Source organism: Chiloscyllium plagiosum, unplaced genomic scaffold (genome assembly GCF_037043375.1).
Source record: "Chiloscyllium plagiosum isolate Xiang-an unplaced genomic scaffold, Cpla_swu_hap1 HiC_scaffold_5, whole genome shotgun sequence".
Classification (NCBI taxonomy): domain Eukaryota; kingdom Metazoa; phylum Chordata; class Chondrichthyes; order Orectolobiformes; family Hemiscylliidae; genus Chiloscyllium; species Chiloscyllium plagiosum.
In genome coordinates, this window is record NW_028270143.1 from 36,617,990 (window position 1) to 36,636,761 (window position 18,772).

At 49.2% G+C, this 18,772-nt stretch overlaps 1 protein-coding gene across 1 annotated transcript in view; it reads right to left on the reverse strand.

The window, feature by feature from the left end:
• Positions 1-2,167, reverse strand: part of tspan13a (tetraspanin 13a) — a 48,264-nt gene extending 46,097 nt beyond the window's left edge. Inside the window, exon 1 of the mRNA XM_043689822.2 lies at positions 1,898-2,167. Within this exon, the coding sequence (XP_043545757.1) occupies positions 1,898-1,960 (63 nt within the window). The 5' untranslated portion in view covers positions 1,961-2,167. The remainder of the gene's footprint in view (positions 1-1,897) is intronic.
• Between the last annotated feature and the right edge of the window lie 16,605 nt (positions 2,168-18,772).

The following is an 18,772-nucleotide window of genomic DNA, read 5'->3' on the forward strand; positions in this document are numbered from 1 at the left end:
GTTGGAGGGTAATTATCTGGGGCATTTACCAGCCTTGATTGTTTTACCAATGTCAATATACTCAGTGCCTCTAATTACTCAGCTTCCTTCATTATTTGTCCTTCTGCCATGACAACACTGTTCCTTTTTGTACTGGTCTCCAGCGCTAATGCACGACTGTTCACTGATGCTCTGAACTAGCCATAATAATTCACTGAGATGACTCACAATGAATTTATTACAAACTCTCATGGTTACTGTCTCTCCCTTTTGAATTTGCTTCAAATGTTCACTTCTGTCTAACCTGAAAGGCCCTGTATCTTGCTTTTTAAGACTATTAAGTTTGTATCTTTATCAGAATTGCCATCTACACCCTAAACATGTCGTACCATGTTTGTATAAATTTGGCTGCAAATCAGTTAATTGATTTAATTTTGTCATTTCAAAAATTCAATAATCGTTGGCATGCTCCCATTTTTCAATCATCATTTTTTTCCCACGGAATAGCTGTGTGCACTGTCTCTATGACAACTTTAAAACCAGTTGCTTTCAGGTGTGGGGATTTTACTCAATGACAGAGGGGAAACAAAACAGAAATCTGTAAGCAAGCTGTCGACAAGGAGGAAGTCAAGAGGTTATGTACTTTCCAAAGCCCAATTTCCTATATTTTTTTCAGAATTACAGTAACCCAAGCCTTTGCGTGAATTGCACAATTAACAGAAGAACATCCCTTTCCTGAAGAAAAATTATGTAAACATCAATTCAGATGTTAATCTTTTACTTTAGAAGTCATTTTAGATATTCACATAAACAGCTAAATATGCAGCCTGAACAATTTTCTTACACAATTTTCAGTACGCTATAGATTAACATTGTAGTTTAGCATGCTTCTAATGACGTGAAAGAAAATGATTGCCAACTGACATTAATTACAAATTAATTTTTTTTTGCAAAAGTTCAAACCTAGGTGAAGAAATAAAGCTATATACCGAGCAAAGGGCTTCTTAGTGAGCAACTGGAAATTCTGTTCTCTCTAAATAATTAACTCTGGTATGAATATCACCTACTGAAACCAAGGCATGTAATGACCGTGCTTGCAGAGAGAAACAAAACTAATTTCTTTCCGTATACGATTATGACAATATACCAGATTTCATATAGAAATTTCAAGATTATAATGAGCTTTACATGCTATGCCTGAACCATGGTGACATTTGGCTGAATGTTTTGGACGAGGGAAAAATAAAATGTAGGTCACTCAGATCATTGAGGATGTGCTGCAAAATCAGGGAGATACAATTTTCCATCGCATTATTCATAAAATTCATAAATTGATGGCGAGAGATATGGCGCTACCTCTGTTCTCTAAGAGTAACATCTTGACAGCTGTGTGAAATGAATTGCACCCTAACATGTTCATCTTTTCCTCAGCACACTTGAAACAAAATGAGCTTAATGTTGCTGGTACACAACCAGCCAGTGCTGAATGATACGTGTACACGCCCAAACTCATAGCTTCCTTAATATTTGACTGTTCATGCAAAACCACTACCAGGAACCGTGTAAGTGCATGTAACACATCCTGTACCTTCACTGCTGAGGGGAGGGAAATAATGCACATATTTTTCGAAAGCCACATGGACAACAAAGTAAAAAAATATATATAAATCGTCCAGTAGACTGGGTACTGAAAGACTGACGGCGCCCAGGCGAGTGAAAGCACGATCACCTAAACAATATCTATCCCCTGTAGGACACACAAAAGCGGCCGGAAGGAAATCGGCGCTTCAATGTGTCATTGAAAGGTGCAGAGAAAGAATTAAACTTCAGGAGAGAAATGGTATTCTCACTCGTTTCGCTCGAAACCCAGCGAGAACGCTGCCATATGTCTCTGTCTGACAGTGCCCCGGTTACTCACAATGTACAGCAGGTTCAGGACACACAGCGAGTTCTTGGAACAGGTGAAACCGCCGCAAACCATCTTCAAACGATGAAGCCCCAGCAGCTGATCAGCCCCGAGGAGGAGACGGAGGTGGGGGACAAGTCGCCGGGCTGCTCGCTTGTCCCGGTGTATTCTTTGTTTTTCTTGCCGAGGCAATCCCCCCCCACCCCCGCACTATTGGCTTGAAAATGCCGCAAAGCCGGCAGCTCGCACTGTCAGAATGCAGGATCTCAGACACACACACACACACAGAGAGAGAGAGAGAGAAAGCAGCAACTCCGCTCAATGCGCAAGCGCTGCCGCCTGCAATCAGCTGATGCTTGGGTTCGGCCTGAACCTCCCACCTGCTGTCAGTCAGAGGGAGAGACTGAGACAGACAGAGAGAGAGAGAGAAGGACAAGGGAAGAGGAGGAGACCACACCCCCCCTGAGGGCAGGCACTCAGCAGTGTCAAGAAAATGTCAGCACTTACCTGACAATGTCAGGCGGGAAAGCCACTGGACATCTGCAGCGGCTTATATTATTTACATTTGCACACGTATCAGAATATGTTTCAGCCAGAAAGCTGATTTACCGCCCATTGCCTGAATTGGTTATTATTTTTGCATGAATATCAGGAGCAGGTTTTAAGGAAGGCTTAGACCCTCAAAGACTGGGCACCATTACGAGTGTGAGCTGACAAACATTTATGAATCGGTCACACTATGCATAGGGGCATAGTTGATGTGGAACCCATTAGAATATTCCTCCACCAGGTCCTAGTCCCATGGGATCTAACATAACTGATAATGCGGTCTAATGTGGATATTAATCCTGGGTACACCTTCCCCAACTATTTCATCCTAGTCTGTAAATGGTCTACATTATATGACAAATTCCCTCCACTAAATTCATTGACCCCATTCCTGAGTCTTAGAGATCGATTCTAAGATCATTGCCTGATCATGTTCTCATTTCCTTTGGAAGACACCTAGGATCAGTGTATTCCTGGAGATCCATTCTTTTAGTTGGTCAGTCTGAGTTCCCAGTCATCTGGATAATTGATCCTGTCCTATAAAGGTCTTCTGGCATGTACAGATTTCCTTCTCCAGAGAAACCCCTGATCAGTCTGCACAAGGTAAGAAGACTGGATGAATTCATTGGCTTTCTAATATTGGTTCTGGACTCATTGACTCTCCTGGCTGAGGTTTTGGCAGGTCATCTGCCCTAGATTAAAATTGTGATACACATTTTACCAATTTAATGGTTCTTTAATATAATGTGCAAAAACAGACATCTGTAGGCATACTATACTTGGGTTTCCAGAAGGTATATGTATGATTAGATTAGATTCCCTACAGTGTGGGAACAGGCCCTTTGGCCCAACAAGTCCACACTGACCCGGTGAAGAGCAACTCATCCAGCCCATTCCCCTACATTTACCCCCCGACTAATGCAGCTAACACTATGGGCAATTTAGCATGGCCAATTCATCTAACCTGCACATCTTTGGACTGTGGGAGGAAACCCAAGCACCTGGAGGAAACCCATGCAGACACGGGGAGAATGTGCAAACTCCACACAGACAGTTGCCCGAGGTGGGAATTTAACCCGGGTCCCTGAGGCAGCAGTGCTAACCACTGAGCCACCGTGCATAGTACCACAAAGATTATTGCAGGAAATAGAAGCACATTGTTTAGGGGGTATCATATAAACATGGTTAGAAAATTACTGGCTGTCAACAAAAAAAGAGAAAATATGTACAAATGGGTGTTTTCCAATCAGCAGGATGTGACAAATGAACCTAAAGGAACCTGTATTGCGGTTTTACAATTTTTACAATTTACATCAATGACATAGATGAGGGGAGTAAAGGCATGGCAGCTAAATTGGAAGATGAACCCAAGATAGGGAGAAAGGTATTTTGTAAAAAAGACAGAAGGAATTGGATATGGATATGCAATTGTATATGGATAGGTTGAGTGAGTGCACAAAAATCTGGTGGATGGCTTATAATATGGGAAAATATCACTCCATTTACAAGTTTGCTGATGACACAACTATTCTAGTTTGGATCTCAAAAATACAACACAACAGAATTTGTTGTTGTTGTATCATCAGTCTTACCAGACTACAGACTCATTAGAGAGAGAAGCGAACGGTGGTGATTTAACCTGACTGCCACCAGACCTCAGGTGAGGGAAGAGGTCGAGAAAGAGAGTCCTTCATGGTAATTTCAAATCGATGATGGGAATTAAACCCATGCTGTTGGCATTACAGAGCTGCTGTAAACCAACAGTCCAGCAACTGAGCCGAACCGATTCCCCACAACAGAATACAGGAAAGAGTGTTTAGTGGCAAAGATAACAATCTATCCAACAATGTCAGCAAAATGAAGGAGCTGGTCATTGACTTCTGTTACAACATGGAGTAAACTCCCCTGCTTAATTTAAAACCAGCAACACAGAAAAGATTTATCCCGTGCAGTAATCTGTAAAACTCGAGTGGCCAAGGACTATTTAAAGTAAAAATTAACAACTTTACTTCTTAAAGTATAACAGAGAATAAATAACTAACCACTATTTTCAATTTCTTTCTCTAACCTATCTTTTACCTTCCCTTCTATAATACTAGCCTGATAAAACTCCTAATTAAAATTTACAAAACAACCGTTTTGCGGGCGGCACGGTGGCACAGTGGTTAGCACTGCTGCCTCACAGTGCCAGAGACCTGGGTTCAATTCCTGCCTCAGGCGACTGACTGTGTGGAGTTTGCACATTCTCCCCGTGTCTGCATGGGTTTCCTCTGGGTGCTCCGGTTTCCTCCCACAGTCCAAAGATGTACAGGTCAGGTGAATTGGCCATGCTAAATTGCCCATAGTGTTAGGTAAGGGGTACATGTAGGGGTATGGGTGGGTTGCGCTTCGGTGGGGCAGTGTGGACTTGTTGGATTGAAGGGCCTGTTTCCACACTGTAACTAATCTAATCTAAAACACTTTTTATCTCAAAACCAGGCAGCTGTAGGTTCTTGTCTTTGGATTTTCCTGTGTCTTCTTTTCGCCTTGTTAGGAATTTCTGCATTACATGTTAATGATTGAAAAGGGACTTTTAAGAGATATATTTTTTCAAGCCGTCTCTTATATGCTAGGAGTTGGCAGATCTCTTCTCAACTGTTCAATTTTCCCCCAGCCTGAATTGTGTCATTGGCATTTAAGATTGTCAATACACTCAATCCAAACTTGATTGGAAATTGGTATTTTTATTGGGGTATAATTTAAGCTGATTGGCTGGATTCAAATTTGTTTTTGTCTCCAGGCAACAAACTACTCGAGTTGTTCAACCCAGTGTTACATACATTGTTGCCTTATTGAGAACACTTAGTGCTGTCCGGTAGTTCTGCTCTTTTAACTCTCTTAAAGGTACACCCACATCTTCGTAACACTTCAGGAAACAGAATAGAGTGTTCTCCCCTATCTACATCAATGGTGCTGAGGTGGAGATGGAAGAGAGCATCAAGTTCCTGGGGGGTGATGATCACTAACAATCTGTCCTGATCCACCCCTGTCGATGTGACACTCAAGAAAGCACAACAATGTCTCGACTTCCTCAGGAGTTAAGGAAATTCAGCATGTCCACAAGGACTCTTTCCAATTTTAATAGACAAACCATAAAAAACATCCTATCTGGATACATCACAAAGTGGTATGGCAACTGCTCTTCCCAAGACCAGAAGAAACTACAGCGCACTCCATCATGCAAACCAGCCTTCCATTCATTGACTCCATCTATCCTTCCTGCTGTCTTGGGAAAGGAACCAACATTATCAAAGACATCTTCCATCCTCATTATACTCTCTTCCACTCTCTTCCATTGGGCAGAATATATAAAAGTTTGAATACACATGCCAACAGATTCAAGGACAGCTTCTTCCCTGCTGTTATCAGACCTTTGAATAGATCTGTCAAATGTTAATTCCGATCTCTGTCTCTGCACTGTAACACTGTATTCTGCACTCTGTTCTGCTATCCTGATGTCCTTCATGTGGTATGATCTGCCTTAATAGCTAGCAGAACATATTTCACCGTTTCTCAGTACATGTGACAACAACAAAACAAACTTGCATTGGAGGTGTTCAGAGAAGACTTAGTAGATTGCTACTTGGAGTGAGTGTGCTGTCTTATGAGGATAGGTTGAACAGGCTGGGCTTCTTTCCATTACTTTGTTTTACCTCACATTCCACCTATGGTCTGGGAATTTAACTCACAGGAGATGATTCAGGTTTTTGTGTTGTATCTCATAGAATCTGTAGATCATAGAATCCCTTCAGTGTAGAAGCAGGCCATTCAGCCCATCGAGTCAACACCAACACTTTGAAGAGCATCCCTCCCTGACCCACCCCATGCCCTATAACTTTGCATGCCCCACGTCTAACCCACATAACCTGCACCTCCCCAGACACTAAGGGCAATTTAGAAAGGCCAATTCACCTAACCTGCACATCTTTCGACTGTGGGTAGAAACCGGAGCATCTGGAGGAAACCCACGCAGACACTGGGAGAATGTGCAAACTCCACACAGGTAGTCACCCAAGGCTAGAATCAAATTTGGGTCCCTGGTACTGTGAGGCAGCAGTGCTAATCACTGAGCCACTGTGCCACTCCAGTTCCTTAGATATGTTTCTACATCCTGGCAATCTTCCAGGAAGAACATTCATGCTCTCTCTGAAAATTGAGTATATTCCCCACTACAAAGTTTCCAGACAGCCACTGAATTGCCTTCACAGGCACATCAGGCTTGTATGTCCTTCTTTAAGATCCATTCTGTTGGTTGGTCAGTCTGAGTTCCCAGTCATCTGGACAATTGGCCCTATCCTATAAAAGGTCCTTTACAAGAGTCTGTTTTGCTTAAATATTTAATATATCCATAAATTAATCAGATCTATTGTCATGACATATGATACCAATCCTCTTTTTCTTACACCCTTTATGGCATCATTGATTTAAGATATTCCTTCATTTGCAATAATTAGTTTGATCAAAATTTCAAGCAAGTGGAAAAGCTTTACATTTACACAGGAAGGGCTGAATCTTAACTTCCAAAAAAGATGCAAAGTAGGATTGTGTCAGATTATGAAAGTTAAGAACAGAAATGGATCTAGCACGAAGCCACCCTCTTCCAATTTTAAGAGGGCAGGAAACAAATCCACTCATGGGAAGCAGGTTTGTCCTTTAAATGTTATAATTGGTCTATGTGCCTTGATTTATCCAGCCTGTTTTGTACACAGGTAGCTTTGGGAATTCAACAACTAGAAGGATGTCAGTACAGCTGAACCTCTATTGCCTACCGTCTCAGCAACCAGCAAACCCAATAAAGTTTATATCGTTGTTTCAGTGCTTGATTGTCTGTGAGATTTCTTCATAAGTAGCCGAATTAAATGTAGCTTGTGCTTATTTAGCCACAATAACATACTTTTCCCAACTTGGTTTAAATATTTCCCAGTCGCATCAGGAAAACATTGTGCAAGGAACTCAACTAAATTCTGTTCAGCTGCAGCCCTCTCAACCTTTATAAGTCCCTTCTCCCCCAGAGCTTATTTCAATATCCCAACGATTAGTTATTCCACTATTGGAATACTGCATACAATTCTGGTCTCCTTGCTATAGGAAAGATGTTGTGAAACTTGAAAGGATTCAGAAAAGGTTAACAAGGATGTTGCCAGGGTTGGAGGGTTTGAGCTAGAGGGAAAGGCTGGGACTGTTTACTATGGAGTGTCAGAGGCTGAGGGGTGACCTTATTAAATCATAAGGGGCATGGATAGGTTAAATAGGCAAGGTCTTTTCCCTTGGATGGGGCCAGAGGGCATAGGTTTAAGGTGAGAGGGGAAAGATTTAAAAGGGACCTAATGGGCAACTTTTTCCTCACAGAGAATGGTATGTGTATGGAATGAGTTGGCAGAGGAAGTGTTGGAGGCTGGTACAGTTGCAGCATTTAAAACATGTCTGGATGGTACATCAATAGGAAGTATTTAGATGGAAATGGGCCAAATGCTGGCAAATCGAACTAGATTTATCTCGGATACCTGGTTGGCATGGATGAGTTGGACTGAAGATTCTGTTTGCATGCTGTGTATCTCCACATCTCTATGACTTAATCGAACATCCTTTCTCCTGCACAACTTTCTAACAATTTAGTCATCTGCTATATCCTCCTGTTACTGTACTTGTTTGCACATGGTACTGGGAATAATCTAGAAATGACTATTTTTGAAGTCCTCACTATCTTCCTATCTCGCTGCCAGAATTCTGACTGCTGGACCACATCCCTGTTTCAATGTGGACCATAATTGCTGGCTGTTCACCATGTTGTGGCGTAATTTAAATCAACACTCAACACATGTTCTGATCACTATTCCAAGCAGACTTTATTGCACTGGTGGGGAAGACAATCTTACCAGGGACACCAGAAACTTCTCCAATGAAACAAAGGATACAAGTGCTTTATATACATTTATTCATGTAACATCACTTCTAATGTGAGCCAATCAAATCACGTTACTATCATATCACATGGTCACATTGTCAATTTAAAAGTAAAAGCCATTGCCTTGTCACAGCTACATTTATAAAAGTAACAGGATATCTGTGATATGCAAGTAATGTCTGTTATCTTGAGATTTGTGAACTCTGTTCTTGCCTTTATCTTATATTGGCACCTGCTTTCTGTGATTCTGATCATCAAAAGACCCATTTGTGCTTTTTCCCTTATCACTAACTGTTTGTTACATTTCCATTATCTCACTGTTAACCTTTTCACCACCAGATACATTCTTCAATTCTACCCCCTTCACATTGTTAAAATGGTCTGCAGCCACCAGTGATATTCTCAACTCTGGTACTCAAGAATCATCATAGGTTCACTTCTGTGGCTGCAGAAGATCCTAACTGTTCCCTTAACTCTCGGTTCACCTATCATTTTTGCTGATCCAAACTTTCTTGTACCCACCTGAATAACTGACCCACCCAAGGCACCATGGACGTAATTCTGGCTACACTTTGCACATAATCCACCACTTTCAACAAATATAGCGCGGGTAGTTTTCAGCTAACACGTGTTCTGGCACAGGATTTGCTTATAACTTCATTTGCAGTATTAAGGAACGTTATTTTCAAGATCACTTACTTTTGTTCGCAATAGCACGATTCCAGCAATGATCGTTTCATGCGCTTTGTTCTGCGCATACACGATGTCAGTGCTGGTCTTCGTACCATGCTGTGTGTGCGCGATGTCAGTGCTGGTCTTTGTACCATGCTGCATGTGCACGATGTCAGTGCTGGCCTTCATGCCATGTTGCATGAGCGCGATGTCAGTGCTGGTCTTCGTGCCATGTTGCGTGTGCGCGATGTTAGTGCTGTTCTTCGTGCCACTGACATCGTGCACATGTAGCATGGCACGAAGACAGTGCTGTTCTCCGTGCCATGTTGCATGTGCGCGATGTCAGTGCTGGTCTTCGTGCCATGCTGCATGCGCGCGATGTCAGTGCTGGTCTTCGTACCATGCTGCATGTGCGCGATGTCAGTGCTGGTCTTCGTGCCATGCTGCGTGTGCGCGTGTCAGTGCTGGTCTTTGTACCATGCTGCATGTGCGCGATGTCAGTGCTGGTCTTCATGCCATGTTGCGTGTGCGCGATGTCAGTGCTGTTCTTCGTGCCATGCTGCGTGTGCGCGATGTCAGTGTCAGTCTTTGTGCCATGCTGCGTGTGCGCGATGTCAGTGTCAGTCTTTGTGCCATGCTGCGTGTGCGCGATGTCAGTGTCAGTCTTTGTGCCATGCTGCGTGTGCGCGATGTCAGTGATGGTCTTCGTGCCATGCTGCATGTGCGCGATGTCAGTGATGGCCTTCGTGCCATGCTGCATGTGCGCGATGTCAGTGATGGTCTTCGTGCCATGCTGCATGTGCGCGATGTCAGTGCTAATCTTCGTGCCATGCTGCGTGTGCGCGATGTCAGTGATGGTCTTCGTGCCATGCTGCGTGTGCGCGATGTCAGTGATGGTCTTTGTGCCATGCTGCGTGTGCGCGATGTCAGTGATGGTCTTCGTGCCATGCTGCATGTGCACGATGTCAGTGCTAATCTTCGTGCCATGCTGCGTGTGCGCGATGTCAGTGCTGGTCTTTGTGCCATGCTGCGTTTGCACGATGTCAGTGATGGTCTTCGTGCCATGCTGCATGTGCGCGATGTCAGTGATGGTCTTCGTGCCATGCTGCGTTTGCACGATGTCAGTGATGGTCTTTGTGCCATGCTGCGTGTGCGCGATGTCAGTGATGGTCTTCGTGCCATGCTGCATGTGCACGATGTCAGTGCTAATCTTCGTGCCATGCTGCGTGTGCGCGATGTCAGTGATGGTCTTTGTGCCATGCTGCGTGTGCACGATGTCAGTGCTGGTCTTTGTGCCATGCTGCGTGTGCGCGATGTCAGTGATGGTCTTTGTGCCAAGCTGCGTGTGCGCGATGTCAGTGCTAATCTTCGTGCCATGCTGCGTGTGCGCGATGTCAGTGATGGTCTTCGTGCCATGCTGCATGTGCGCGATGTCAGTGCTAATCTTCGTGCCATTCTGCGTGTGCGCGATGTCAGTGATGGTCTTCGTGCCATGCTGCGTGTGCGCGATGTCAGTGATGGTCTTTGTGCCATGCTGCGTGTGCGCGATGTCAGTGCTAGTCTTCGTGCCATGCTGCGTGTGCGCGATGTCAGTGCTGGTCTTTGTGCCATGCTGCGTGTGCGCGATGTCAGTGATAGTCTTCGTGCCATGCTGCGTGTGCGCGATGTCAGTGCTGGTCTTTGTGCCATGCTGCGTGTGCGCGATGTCAGTGATGGTCTTTGTGCCATGCTGCGTGTGCGCGATATCAGTGCTGGTCTTTGTGCCATGCTGCGTGTGCGCGATATCAGTGATGGTTTTTGTGCCATGCTGCGTGTGCACGATGTCAGTGCTAATCTTCGTGCCATGCTGCGTGTGCACGATGTCAGTGATGGTCTTTGTGCCATGCTGCGTGTGCGCGATGTCAGTGCCGGTCTTTGTGCCATGCTGCGTGTGCACGATGTCAGTGCTAGTCTTCGTGCCATGCTGCGTGTGCGCGATGTCAGTGCTAATCTTTGTGCCACGCTGCGTGTGCGCGATGTCAGTGCTAGTCTTCGTGCCATGCTGCGTGTGCGCGATGTCAGTGCTAATCTTTGTGCCATGCTGCGTGTGCACGATGTCAGTGCTAATCTTTGTGCCATGCTGCGTGTGCGCGATGTCAGTGATGGTCTTCGTGCCATGCTGCGTGTGCGCGATGTCAGTGCTAATCTTTGTGCCATGCTGCGTGTGCGCGATGTCAGTGCTAGTCTTCGTGCCATGCTGCGTGTGCGCGATGTCAGTGCTAATCTTTGTGCCAGGCTGCGTGTGCGCGATGTCAGTGCTAGTCTTCGTGCCATGCTGCGTGTGCGCGATGTCAGTGCTAATCTTTGTGCCATGCTGCGTGTGCACGATGTCAGTGCTAGTCTTCGTGCCATGCTGCGTGTGCGCGATGTCAGTGCTGGTCTTCGTGCCATGCTGCGTGTGCGCGATGTCAGTGCTACTCTTTGTGCCATGCTGCGTGTGCGCGATGTCAGTGCCGGTCTTTGTGCCATGCTGCGTGTGCGCGATGTCAGTGCTAATCTTCGTGCCATGCTGCGTGTGCGCGATGTCAGTGCTAATCTTTGTGCCATGCTGCGTGTGCGCGATGTCAGTGCTAATCTTCGTGCCATGCTGCGTGTGCGCGATGTCAGTGCTAATCTTCGTGCCATGCTGCGTGTGCGCGATGTCAGTGATGGTCTTCGTGCCATGCTGCGTGTGCACGATGTCAGTGCCGGTCTTTGTGCCATGCTGCGTGTGCGCGATGTCAGTGCCAGTCTTTGTGCCATGCTGCGTGTGCGCGATGTCAGTGCTGGTCTTTGTGCCATGCTGCGTGTGCGCGATGTCAGTGATGGTCTTTGTGCCATGCTGCGTGTGCACGATGTCAGTGTCAGTCTTTGTGCCATGCTGCGTGTGCGCGATGTCAGTGATGGTCTTTGTGCCATGCTGCGTGTGCGCGATGTCAGTGATGGTCTTTGTGCCATGCTGCGTGTGCACGATGTCAGTGTCAGTCTTTGTGCCATGCTGCGTGTGCGCGATGTCAGTGATGGTCTTTGTGCCATGCTGCGTGTGCACGATGTCAGTGTCAGTCTTTGTGCCATGCTGCGTGTGCACGATGTCAGTGATGGTCTTTGTGCCATGCTGCGTGTGCGCGATGTCAGTGCTAATCTTCGTGCCATGCTGCGTGTGCGCGATGTCAGTGCTAATCTTCGTGCCATGCTGCGTGTGCGCGATGTCAGTGATGGTCTTCGTGCCATGCTGCGTGTGCACGATGTCAGTGCCGGTCTTTGTGCCATGCTGCGTGTGCGCGATGTCAGTGCCAGTCTTTGTGCCATGCTGCGTGTGCGCGATGTCAGTGATGGTCTTTGTGCCATGCTGCGTGTGCGCGATGTCAGTGATGGTCTTTGTGCCATGCTGCGTGTGCACGATGTCAGTGTCAGTCTTTGTGCCATGCTGCGTGTGCACGATGTCAGTGCTAGTCTTCGTGCCATGCTGCGTGTGCGCGATGTCAGTGCCAGTCTTTGTGCCATGCTGCGTGTGCGCGATGTCAGTGATGGTTTTTGTGCCATGCTGCGTGTGCACGATGTCAGTGTCAGTCTTTGTGCCATGCTGCGTGTGCGCGATGTCAGTGCTGGTCTTTGTGCCATGCTGCGTGTGCGCGATGTCAGTGCTAGTCTTCGTGCCATGCTGCGTGTGCGCGATGTCAGTGATGGTCTATGTGCCATGCTGCGTGTACGCGATGTCAGTGATGGTCTTTGTGCCATGCTGCGTGTGCGCGATGTCAGTGCTGGTCTTTGTGCCATGCTGCGTGTGCACGATGTCAGTGATGGTCTTTGTGCCATGCTGCGTGTGCGCGATGTCAGTGATGGTTTTTGTGCCATGCTGCGTGTGCACGATGTCAGTGATGGTCTTTGTGCCATGCTGCGTGTGCGCGATATCAGTGATGGTTTTTGTGCCATGCTGCGTGTGCACGATGTCAGTGCTAATCTTCGTGCCATGCTGCGTGTGCACGATGTCAGTGATGGTCTTTGTGCCATGCTGCGTGTGCGCGATGTCAGTGCTAATCTTCGTGCCATGCTGCGTGTGCACGATGTCAGTGCCGGTCTTTGTGCCATGCTGCGTGTGCACGATGTCAGTGCTAATCTTCGTGCCATGCTGCGTGTGCGCGATGTCAGTGCTAATCTTTGTGCCATGCTGCGTGTGCGCGATGTCAGTGCTAGTCTTCGTGCCATGCTGCGTGTGCGCGATGTCAGTGCTAATCTTTGTGCCATGCTGCGTGTGCACGATGTCAGTGCTAGTCTTCGTGCCATGCTGCGTGTGCGCGATGTCAGTGCTGGTCTTCGTGCCATGCTGCGTGTGCGCGATGTCAGTGCTACTCTTTGTGCCATGCTGCGTGTGCGCGATGTCAGTGCCGGTCTTTGTGCCATGCTGCGTGTGCGCGATGTCAGTGCTAATCTTCGTGCCATGCTGCGTGTGCGCGATGTCAGTGCTAATCTTTGTGCCATGCTGCGTGTGCGCGATGTCAGTGCTAATCTTCGTGCCATGCTGCGTGTGCGCGATGTCAGTGCTAATCTTCGTGCCATGCTGCGTGTGCGCGATGTCAGTGATGGTCTTCGTGCCATGCTGCGTGTGCACGATGTCAGTGCCGGTCTTTGTGCCATGCTGCGTGTGCGCGATGTCAGTGCCAGTCTTTGTGCCATGCTGCGTGTGCGCGATGTCAGTGCTGGTCTTTGTGCCATGCTGCGTGTGCGCGATGTCAGTGATGGTCTTTGTGCCATGCTGCGTGTGCACGATGTCAGTGTCAGTCTTTGTGCCATGCTGCGTGTGCGCGATGTCAGTGATGGTCTTTGTGCCATGCTGCGTGTGCGCGATGTCAGTGATGGTCTTTGTGCCATGCTGCGTGTGCACGATGTCAGTGTCAGTCTTTGTGCCATGCTGCGTGTGCGCGATGTCAGTGATGGTCTTTGTGCCATGCTGCGTGTGCACGATGTCAGTGTCAGTCTTTGTGCCATGCTGCGTGTGCACGATGTCAGTGATGGTCTTTGTGCCATGCTGCGTGTGCGCGATGTCAGTGCTAATCTTCGTGCCATGCTGCGTGTGCGCGATGTCAGTGCTAATCTTCGTGCCATGCTGCGTGTGCGCGATGTCAATGATGGTCTTCGTGCCATGCTGCGTGTGCACGATGTCAGTGCCGGTCTTTGTGCCATGCTGCGTGTGCGCGATGTCAGTGCCAGTCTTTGTGCCATGCTGCGTGTGCGCGATGTCAGTGATGGTCTTTGTGCCATGCTGCGTGTGCGCGATGTCAGTGATGGTCTTTGTGCCATGCTGCGTGTGCACGATGTCAGTGTCAGTCTTTGTGCCATGCTGCGTGTGCACGATGTCAGTGCTAGTCTTCGTGCCATGCTGCGTGTGCGCGATGTCAGTGCCAGTCTTTGTGCCATGCTGCGTGTGCGCGATGTCAGTGATGGTTTTTGTGCCATGCTGCGTGTGCACGATGTCAGTGTCAGTCTTTGTGCCATGCTGCGTGTGCGCGATGTCAGTGCTGGTCTTTGTGCCATGCTGCGTGTGCGCGATGTCAGTGCTAGTCTTCGTGCCATGCTGCGTGTGCGCGATGTCAGTGATGGTCTATGTGCCATGCTGCGTGTACGCGATGTCAGTGATGGTCTTTGTGCCATGCTGCGTGTGCGCGATGTCAGTGCTGGTCTTTGTGCCATGCTGCGTGTGCACGATGTCAGTGATGGTCTTTGTGCCATGCTGCGTGTGCGCGATGTCAGTGATGGTTTTTGTGCCATGCTGCGTGTGCACGATGTCAGTGATGGTCTTTGTGCCATGCTGCGTGTGCGCGATATCAGTGATGGTTTTTGTGCCATGCTGCGTGTGCACGATGTCAGTGCTAATCTTCGTGCCATGCTGCGTGTGCACGATGTCAGTGATGGTCTTTGTGCCATGCTGCGTGTGCGCGATGTCAGTGCTAATCTTCGTGCCATGCTGCGTGTGCACGATGTCAGTGCCGGTCTTTGTGCCATGCTGCGTGTGCACGATGTCAGTGCTAATCTTCGTGCCATGCTGCGTGTGCGCGATGTCAGTGTCAGTCTTTGTGCCATGCTGCGTGTGCGCGATGTCAGTGCTAATCTTCGTGCCATGCTGCGTGTGCGCAATGTCAGTGATGGTCTTCGTGCCATGCTGCGTGTGCACGATGTCAGTGCTAATCTTCGTGCCATGCTGCGTGTGCGCGATGTCAGTGATGGTCTTCGTGCCATGCTGCATGTGCTCGATGTCAGTGATGGTCTTCGTGCCATGCTGCATGTGCGCGATGTCAGTGATGGTCTTTGTGCCATGCTGCGTGTGCGCGATGTCAGTGATGGTCTTCGTGCCATGCTGCGTTTGCACGATGTCAGTGATGGTCTTCGTGCCATGCTGCATGTGCGCGATGTCAGTGATGGTCTTTGTGCCATGCTGCGTGTGCGCGATGTCAGTGATGGTCTTCGTGCCATGCTGCGTGTGCACGATGTCAGTGCTAATCTTCGTGCCATGCTGCGTGTGCGCGATGTCAGTGCTGGTCTTTGTGCCATGCTGCGTTTGCACGATGTCAGTGATGGTCTTCGTGCCATGCTGCATGTGCGCGATGTCAGTGCTAATCTTCGTGCCATGCTGCGTGTGCGCGATGTCAGTGATGGTCTTCGTGCCATGCTGCGTGTGCGCGATGTCAGTGATGGTCTTTCTGCCATGCTGCGTGTGCGCGATGTCAGTGATGGTCTTCGTGCCATGCTGCGTGTGCACAATGTCAGTGCTAATCTTCGTGCCATGCTGCGTGTGCGCGATGTCAGTGCTGGTCTTTGTGCCATGCTGCGTTTGCACGATGTCAGTGATGGTCTTCGTGCCATGCTGCATGTGCGCGATGTCAGTGATGGTCTTCGTGCCATGCTGCGTGTGCGCGATGTCAGTGATGGTCTTTGTGCCATGCTGCGTGTGCACGATGTCAGTGCTGGTCTTTGTGCCATGCTGCGTGTGCGCGATGTCAGTGCTAATCTTCGTGCCATGCTGCGTGTGCGCGATGTCAGTGCTGGTCTTTGTGCCATGCTGCGTGTGCGCGATGTCAGTGCTAATCTTCGTGCCATGCTGCGTGTGCGCGATGTCAGTGATGGTCTTTGTGCCATGCTGCGTGTGCGCGATGTCAGTGCTGGTCTTTGTGCCATGCTGCGTGTGCGCGATGTCAGTGCTAGTCTTCGTGCCATGCAGCGTGTGCGCGATGTCAGTGCTGGTCTTTGTGCCATGCTGCGTGTGCGCGATGTCAGTGATGGTCTTTGTGCCATGCTGCGTGTGCGCGATGTCAGTGCTAATCTTCGTGCCATGCTGCGTGTGCGCGATGTCAGTGCTGGTCTTTGTGCCATGCTGCATGTGCGCGATGTCAGTGCTAATCTTCGTGCCAAGCTGCGTGTGCGCGATGTCAGTGCTGGTCTTTGTGCCATGCTGCGTGTGCGCGATGTCAGTGATGGTGTTTGTGCCATGCTGCGTGTGCGCGATGTCAGTGCTAATCTTCGTGCCATGCTGCGTGTGCGCGATGTCAGTGCCGGTCTTTGTGCCATGCTGCATGTGCGCGATGTCAGTGCTAGTCTTCGTGCCATGCTGCGTGTGCGCGATGTCAGTGCTAATCTTTTGCCATGCTGCGTGTGCGCGATGTCAGTGCCGGTCTTTGTGCCATGCTGCGTGTGCGCGATGTCAGTGCTAGTCTTCGTGCCATGCTGCGTGTGCGCGATGTCAGTGCTAATCTTTGTGCCATGCTGCGTGTGCACGATGTCAGTGCTAATCTTTGTGCCATGCTGCGTGTGCGCGATGTTAGTGCTAGTCTTCGTGCCATGCTGCGTGTGCGCGATGTCAGTGCTGGTCTTCGTGCCATGCTGCGTGTGCGCGATGTCAGTGCTAATCTTTGTGCCATGCTGCGTGTGCGCGATGTCAGTGCTAATCTTCGTGCCATGCTGCGTGTGCGCGATGTCAGTGCTGGTCTTTGTGCCATGCTGCGTGTGCGCGATGTCAGTGCTAATCTTCGTGCCATGCTGCGTGTGCGCGATGTCAGTGCTAATCTTCGTGCCATGCTGCGTGTGCGCGATGTCAGTGCTGGTCTTTGTGCCATGCTGCGTGTGCGCGATGTCAGTGCCAGTCTTTGTGCCATGCTGCGTGTGCGCGATGTCAGTGATGGTCTTTGTGCCATGCTGCGTGTGCGCGATGTCAGTGCCAGTCTTTGTGCCATGCTGCGTGTGCGCGATGTCAGTGATGGTCTTTGTGCCATGCTGCGTGTGCACGATGTCAGTGTCAGTCTTTGTGCCATGCTGCGTGTGCGCGATGTCAGTGCTGGTCTTTGTGCCATGCTGCGTGTGCGCGATGTCAGTGCTAGTCTTCGTGCCATGCTGCGTGTGCGCGATGTCAGTGATGGTCTTTGTGCCATGCTGCGTGTGCGCGATGTCAGTGATGGTCTTTGTGCCATGCTGCGTGTGCGCGATGTCAGTGCTGGTCTTTGTGCCATGCTGCATGTGCGCGATGTCAGTGCTGGTCTTTGTGCCATGCTGCGTGTGCACGATGTCAGTGATGGTCTTTGTGCCATGCTGCGTGTGCGCGATATCAGTGCTGGTCTTTGTGCCATGCTGCGTGTGCGCGATGTCAGTGATGGTCTTTGTGCCATGCTGCGTGTGCGCGATGTCAGTGATGGTCTTCGTGCCATGCTGCGTGTGCACAATGTCAGTGCTAATCTTCGTGCCATGCTGCGTGTGCGCGATGTCAGTGCTGGTCTTTGTGCCATGCTGCGTTTGCACGATGTCAGTGATGGTCTTCGTGCCATGCTGCATGTGCGCGATGTCAGTGATGGTCTTCGTGCCATGCTGCGTGTGCGCGATGTCAGTGATGGTCTTTGTGCCATGCTGCGTGTGCACGATGTCAGTGCTGGTCTTTGTGCCATGCTGCGTGTGCGCGATGTCAGTGCTAATCTTCGTGCCATGCTGCGTGTGCGCGATGTCAGTGCTGGTCTTTGTGCCATGCTGCGTGTGCGCGATGTCAGTGCTAATCTTCGTGCCATGCTGCGTGTGCGCGATGTCAGTGATGGTCTTTGTGCCATGCTGCGTGTGCGCGATGTCAGTGCTGGTCTTTGTGCCATGCTGCGTGTGCGCGATGTCAGTGCTAGTCTTCGTGCCATGCAGCGTGTGCGCGATGTCAGTGCTGGTCTTTGTGCCATGCTGCGTGTGCGCGATGTCAGTGATGGTCTTTGTGCCATGCTGCGTGTGCGCGATGTCAGTGCTAATCTTCGTGCCATGCTGCGTGTGCGCGATGTCAGTGCTGGTCTTTGTGCCATGCTGCATGTGCGCGATGTCAGTGCTAATCTTCGTGCCAAGCTGCGTGTGCGCGATGTCAGTGCTGGTCTTTGTGCCATGCTGCGTGTGCGCGATGTCAGTGATGGTCTTTGTGCCATGCTGCGTGTGCGCGATGTCAGTGATGGTCTTCGTGCCATGCTGCGTGTGCGCGATGTCAGTGATGGTCTTTGTGCCATGCTGCGTGTGCACGATGTCAGTGCTGGTCTTTGTGCCATGCTGCGTGTGCGCGATGTCAGTGCTAATCTTCGTGCCATGCTGCGTGTGCGCGATGTCAGTGCTGGTCTTTGTGCCATGCTGCGTGTGCGCGATGTCAGTGCTAATCTTCGTGCCATGCTGCGTGTGCGCGATGTCAGTGATGGTCTTTGTGCCAT